General features: G+C 38.2%; 1 protein-coding gene across 1 annotated transcript; it reads left to right on the forward strand.

The window, feature by feature from the left end:
- The first annotated feature begins 480 nt into the window (after nucleotides 1-480).
- LOC117311918 (DNA helicase MCM9-like) lies at nucleotides 481-1,523 on the forward strand. Its single transcript, XM_033855135.2, has one exon. It carries the CDS (start codon nucleotides 688-690, stop codon nucleotides 1,420-1,422), a length of 735 nt encoding a protein of 244 aa, XP_033711026.1. The 5' UTR covers nucleotides 481-687; the 3' UTR covers nucleotides 1,423-1,523.
- Nucleotides 1,524-7,351: the final 5,828 nt, after the last annotated feature.

Genomic DNA, 7,351 nt, shown 5'->3' on the forward strand with positions numbered 1-7,351 from the left:
TTCTTTTACATGTGAGTGTCCCATTTCCCCAGCACAATTTATTGAAGAGACTGCCTCTTCTCTATTGAGTATTCTTGGCTCCCCTGTTAAATATTAGTTGACAGTATATGCATGGGTTTATTTCTGGGCTCTCAATTCTGCTTATGTTTCTATTGTTATTTTTAAGCACTTTACATCTGTTGTGAGTCTTGTGTGTGTGCAACTTAGATATGTAATAAAGACAAAACCCCCATAGAATAGAAAGGAAACCTTGTTTTAGATATTAAGTGCATGCAAAAACAAAACAAAAAACACTTAGAGGCTTGACAAAATACTGGCAAAAGTAATCCTCTCGGTCCCGCGGCGGCTGGTGGGGCGCGCGCCCGTCCGCTTCTCCACCCGGAAGAGCCACCTGAGCCGCCAAGTTGAGGCAGTGCACGTCCCGGCGCCCCTCGGGAGCGCGGGGCCGGCAGAGCCGCCCGCGTGGAGCCTATCTCGTCCGGGCGCAAGGTGGGCGCGCTGGAACCTGCGCGCCCCCGCGGCCGACGGCGCCCCGCGCGGCCCCACGCGCGCGCCCCGCCCCGCCCCCACCCGGGCCTCCTCCCGCCTCTTTGGACCCCGCCGATCGGCTTGAACTCTCCGCGCCCCTCGGCCTCGGGAGCACTGAGCCCTCGGTGACTTCTTACACCGTGTATCCGCCAATCCAAGATGAATAGCGATCAAGTTACACTGGTTGGTCAAGTGTTTGAGTCATATGTTTCGGAATACCATAAGAACGATATTCTTCTCATCTTGAAGGAAAGAGATGAAGATGCTCATTACCCAGTTGTGGTTAATGCCATGACCCTTTTTGAGACCAACATGGAAATCGGGGAATATTTCAACGTGTTCCCTAATGAAGTGCTAACTATTTTTGATAGTGCACTTCAAAGATCAGCCTTGACAATTCTCCAGTCCCTTTCTCAGCTTGAAGGTGTCTCCATGAAGCAGAATCTTCACGCCAGGATATCAGGATTGCCTGTTTGTCCTGAGCTGGTGAGGGAGCACATCCCTAGAACCAAGGATGTGGGACACTTTTTATCTGTCACTGGGACAGTGATTCGAACGAGTCTGGTGAAGATCCTGGAGTTTGAGCGGGATTACATGTGCAACAAATGCAAGCATGTATTTGTGGTCAGGGCCGACTTTGAGCAGTATTATACCTTCTGTCGGCCATCCTCATGTCCCAGCTTGGAGAGCTGTGATTCTGCAAAATTCACTTGCCTCTCAGACTTGTCTTCATCTCCAACTAGGTGTAGAGATTATCAGGAAATCAAAATTCAGGAACAGGTTCAAAGGCTATCTGTTGGAAGTATCCCACGAACAATGAAGGTTATCCTGGAAGATGACTTAGTAGACAGTTGCAAATCTGGTGAGAATGTTAGCTTATATAGTAGGTCCTAAAGTATTGACTAGGAAAAGCCACTTTTTATTTTCCCAAGATCACTGGCAAGTGAGTGTGGGGAACTTGAGAACAGAGACTGGCATGAGGAGGTAGGTAATAGCAGGAAAGAAGCTGGGCTGGAGTTCAGCGATCTAGTCTAGCTGCTTGCTAGATGAAGCACCTGATTTGCACCTGATTTGCCCATGAGAGCTTATCCTTTGTGTTTCCTCCTCTTATTCCAAACAGCTTGAAAACTGTTGCTTTTACTGTTTGCCTGGCAATTTCCACTGGCTGTTTAACATTTAATTTAAATTGAAGGTGGGTCAGAAAATGCAAATGATTGTTGTCAACGATTGCCTTTCAACTAACTTCAACATTTCCTGCTTTAAGTATTTCCCACCCTCACTAAGAACCCCTTAATCTCTATTTAAAAAAAAAAACTAGCACCAATGTGTCCCCTGGGCAGTAACAGGTATGTCTGACCTCTTATTTCATATCCCAGTGCTCCCCTACTGGACAAGTCGAAAATGCTTTATGTCTCTAAATTCCATCATTTCCTTTTCTTAACCCTAAGCTTCTCCAAATGCCTCATTTTTACTGAGCTGCCGTTTCATTAAAATGACGAGGCAAAGGCTCTATGGAAACAGAGTTCAGTATCTAGAGTCAAGAATAATTCCTTGTCAAAATATTCTCCCCTTCCACCAAGAATCACCAACCCATAGTTTGAAATTATGTCAAATATATTAACAGTTCATACTTGTCTAAACAGTATTCTAAGTAAATAACAGCTTCGATCATGGTTTGCCTGCTAAATGGACAAGGCTGTGTCAAAGTACCTTGTTCATATAAGACTCTAGATTTTAACCAGAATCTGTAATGTCTGGATCAGCAAAGCAGTGCTTGTATGAGCTTAGCCAGAACATGAAAATGTCCTTTGATAGAGATTAAGATGTTTTCATGCAGTTCATCTAAACTAAATTCTTTCTGCACTTAAAAAAAAAAAATCTGGGCTTCCCTGGTGGCGCAGTGGTTAAGAGTCCACCTGCCGATGCAGGGGACACGGGTTCGTGCCCCGGTCCGGGAAGATCCCACATGCCGTGGAGCGGCTGGGCCTGTGAGCCATGGCTGCTGAGCCTGCGTGTCTGGAGCCTGTGCTCCGCAACGGGAGAGGCCACAACAGTGAGAGGCCCGTGTACCGCAAAAAAGAAAAAAAAAAAAAATCTTAAGCTATTTTTCTTCCACATGTCACTAACAATAGAGAATGGATGGAAGCAGTCTGTCATCAGCTGTCTTTCATTTATCCATTGCTACAAACCTCTGTGAGAATCAGAAGACATAAATGGCATAATCCTTGACCTTCAGGAATTTACAGTCTAGTTAAGAACCCCCGTCTGACGTTGCAGAGTAATAAAGTTGGAGGTTGTGTACTGATAACTGTTAAGTGCTGCAGGAGATCAAAGATGGGTCTGACCAGGGTGGCTGCAGTGGTAAATATGCTGCAGAAGATAGAGGGGTCAAAGAGATTGGATTGTAAAAGTAAGAATTTTAGCTTTCTGAAAATAACATTTTTTCCAGTAACATTTACTATGGAAAAACATGCAAGTTTCAAATTAGTATCTATTGCCTTGGACTATCACGTATACCTCACAATTGTTCTGATGATCATATGAATCTGTCTCTCAAATATCTGAATAAATGAAAACATGTATATATTAAAAAAAAAGTAATCCTCTCAAAGAAAAGGAAGAAACAATATAGAAGAATAATATAGGGAGAAAACTGTGGTTGAAAGGGAAATGGACATTTGTGAGGGAATTGTCATTTGTGAGCATAGTGTTAGGTCACAGAAAGGAAAGTTGGTCTATTTCATAGTTTTTCTAAGATTTTCTTCCATTCAATTTATATATTTTTCTACTATGAAATGTAACCTGCAAAAGCAATCCCTTTCATTCATTCAGTGGCACCATGTAATTCTTTTAAGTGAGTATATTTGGGGGATTGGATTAGATTTGTAAAAAAAATTAAAAGAAATCACCAAAAGGTTATTAATAGACATAGAAGGCTAATTATATGCTAGTGGCCAAATCAGTGATTCTCAAGTTGTAATGTGCATATATATCACTTGGGGATTTCTGTCAAAATTCAGATTTTGACACAGTAGATCTGGGAGGTGAGGCTGTCAATTCTGTGCATCTGATAGGTTCCAAATGTAATGCCTGTGCTACTGTCCATGCATCACACTATGAGTAGCAGGGATTCAAAGTCTTTCCTATAGATGATATTTAAAATTTATAATAATCTAAGTTGTGGAGTTTTTAGGGATAGATACATTTAAATAATAAGTATTTGCACTATAATGCTAAAATTAGAAACATAGGCAATGAGGAAAATTTTCCAAGAACTGTAGATAGTGAACTTACAATTCCAGAGGGCTATGTTCCATTTCGTGACATAAAGATTGTCTACTTCTTGACTAATGTTCTGCTTGTAATGCCAGAAAACAGTGATTTTCTTTATTTTTAGAATTGAAATTGCAAGGTGATCTCAAGTGCTCCTTAGATTTTAATATTTCTTGGCTAATATTCAGTGTCTGCTGCCTTAAAAAAAGAAGGGTGTGTTAAATTATTTTCAGAATCTAATTAAGAGCATATGGTTTGGGTTTATTCATTTCTATTTAATGAACAGGATATTTAACTTAAAAAAGTCCTGTTCTGAGTGTTATTTTTTGTTACAAGGTCTGCTTTGAAGATAAGGATGATGCTTCTTGTCCCATCTTGTTTGGTAGGATATAGGCAATTCTGTTTAATCTAAGCTTTTTATCTTTTGTCCTTGGGTAAGGTAGACAAATTGAGATTCACTTTTAGTTAATTTATTCTGTCACAGATTCTGAATCAGGAGTTTAAAGTCACTGTCTGACAAGAAAAAGTCAACATCTGTTGAGTTGATTTATTATTTATGTATTGATATCAGATTTTATGGCACTTTTCCTGTGAGGAGCTGAAAGTCTTCTACATATAATTTTTACACTTTCAAATACCTTTCACAAGAAACACTTCCAAGCATCCCAGCATGAAAAGTGACAGAAAATGAATCAAATGAAGAAAACAAGAAGAGGACCCAAGGGTAAATAATCAGAGCCTTAAATAGGAGGTGTGTCTAAAACCTAAGTACTCACTTTGTGAGGCCACTGGGGATGCCTGTGTCTCTGCCAAAGCTTTCCCCCTGCACATCTGCCATCAGTGCATCCTTCCTGGCTCCCAGATGCTTCTGTCCTCTGTGGCTACCTCATCTGTACTGTGAGCTTCCAACATTCTGCTGATTAGGGCAACCCAAGTATTGACTGTGGTAATGAGACCTCAGGCCCACAAAATGATCCTTGCTCTACTCCTGCAGATAATAGAATTTCTTGGAAGGTGCATTTATGGTGGGCAGGAAAGTAAAGGTTCTTAAAATATGTTGTATACTATTTCATCAGACTTATTATATGTGGCCATTGTTAATTATTTAATTAAATAACAAAATAATTTTAATTGTTTTAAATAAATGAGGTAAGATTGAATAAACTTATTGAGGGATTTTATGAAGACTAGAGATATCAAAACACACTTTGAATGTTTTATATTTCATTTATGGTTAAAATTGTCCTGAAAAATTAGAAAATAATGTGTTCAAATTAGATGATCACATATATATCTGATTTTATGTAGTGCCTAAATACTTTGTTTTTCAATATTTTTTAATAAGAACAATTTCACTATTGATATCCTTTTTTTAAAAATTCTTTCTTTATTGGGAAATATGTACCTTTGGTTTGATAACTGGGGCAAAGGGAGATAACTTCTCTTTAACTTTTTTTAGAAATTCATAGTCTGAAATATTTTATGTTATAAAAAGGACTAAATATTTCCTCGGAAATAATGTGGAATCTTGCTGAGATAATAAGTATATAATTTTAATGGTAAGATTTGATAATTCTTTATTGTTGACTCATGCTAATTCTGTCTGCCTTCATTTTTGTCATAGAAAATAGAACCACAAAATAAAAGATGGTATTAGGCAAAAAGCAGGAAAATATGGCATGATGTTACATTTTGAAAATGAAAGTTACTAAAGTAATTCAATATTCACTATTTTCTAAAATGTATCTGATGACTTAAGGGTCCTAGAACCCTAACCAACACCCCCAACTATTTAAACTGAAATTCATTGCTGGAATCAATGAGGCAAAGAATAACAAATAACTTGCCTACAAACAGAAGAGTGAGCATTTTCCTATGGAAGATGAAAGATAAAATAAGGGTTGAGCTTTGTTATTTTATTAATAAGAGTGAAAATAAAAACACATCTACTCTGACTTAAGTTCATGACCACGGAGAGAAGCAGAGGCTAGAGACCACTGGACTTAGTTTTCTATCTTTACCTCTGATGCAAGCTGTGTTCCATAAAGCCACCATATGAATCATTTCTCCCCTATATATTACACCTCTGTTGTATTCTTTGTGCTGAGGAGTATATCAAATCAGTGACTGAAACGAGCAAGTGTTAGAGATACATGTGTTTCTGAAATAGAGTATCTGTCATCTTTCATGGTGTCTTTAAGCTAAACCTGTGGAGAAAGGAACTTAAAATAATACCCATTGTTTTCATTAATCCTTGATGAAACATTTGGATTTCAACACTTTCCTTGCTGAGAAGAACATATTTATCTGAAACAGATGTCTTGATGAAACATTTCCTAAGATGGGTCTGACTTCTCCATTACAAAAAGGCCACTCATACCAGTTTAGTATTTTTCAATATATTTCTTTATTACAATATAGACTCTGGCCTTTTATGTAGCTTGCTGAAATCATCTAGTGTGTTTCAACCTCTCCATATGTTAAAAAGGAATAACAATATCCTCTTCCTGTGTCTTGATACTGTGAACAATAACCTCTTCAGTTGCTTAGACTTCTTTGGAAGAAGCATTGTTATCTATAGTGTCTAAGAAGGTTTCATGTTGGTGAGAGCTTAGAGAAGCTGAAGTGTGAATTAGGCTGTAAGGAACAGATAGGACTTACCTGACTACAGCAGTGTAAAATGCATGGAGAATGGGAAACCGGAGTTCAGCTGGAATGAAGGAAACAAGTAGTAGAATTTGAAACCAAAAACTTGATTACAATAGGTTGGGGCAGGAGGTGGGGCTTAAACCCTGGGTGAGGAGTTGATAGGCACTTGGGAGTATTGACCGTTGGAAAGCACAAGAATGACATGGTGAAGGCAGCGCTTTCACATAATTTTGAGAACTGTGTAGGAAATGTGTCTAGTGCATACCTGAGGCCAACTTGACAAGGACCTGAAACAGAATGGCACCATTTAGAATGAAAAGGCAAGGATACAGATGGAAATATTTCAAAGGAAGCCTCCATAAGGATTAGATGGAGACTGATAGAGTGTAAGGAATAAAGTTGTTCCTTTAAAATTGTCCCAAGGGTTTTGCCTAAAGCATTAGGAAAATGCTTTTTAATGTTTTAAAGGGGAAATCAAGAGAGATGATGACATTGGTTTTAAAAAAATGTTAATTTAGATTTTAGACATGTTGAATTTAAGAATAGGAAATTTCCAGAAGAGAATAAGAGATTCTTTGAGGAGACGAAGGGACAACATAGATTTGGGAATTAATTTTTATAATATTTAAACCAAAAGCCTTGTAAGAGAAATTGACTAGACTTTGGATAAAATAAGTAGTGAGCTTTAATAAATTTAAGTTTTTGAGAAGTAGCATTGCATCAATTAATATTGGTCTGAGTGAATATAATTTGGAGGCATTGGACCAATTACTGCACATTTTTTCCCTAATTATAAAAGTAAGGTTTGTCATTGTAGAACATTTTTTAAAATGATGGAAAATATAAACAAGGAAGAAAAAAAGCAACCTTCAAATCACCACCCACAGCAACAACTATTAAT

The sequence above is a fragment of the Tursiops truncatus genome, chromosome 3 (genome assembly GCF_011762595.2).
Source record: "Tursiops truncatus isolate mTurTru1 chromosome 3, mTurTru1.mat.Y, whole genome shotgun sequence".
Taxonomy (NCBI): domain Eukaryota; kingdom Metazoa; phylum Chordata; class Mammalia; order Artiodactyla; family Delphinidae; genus Tursiops; species Tursiops truncatus.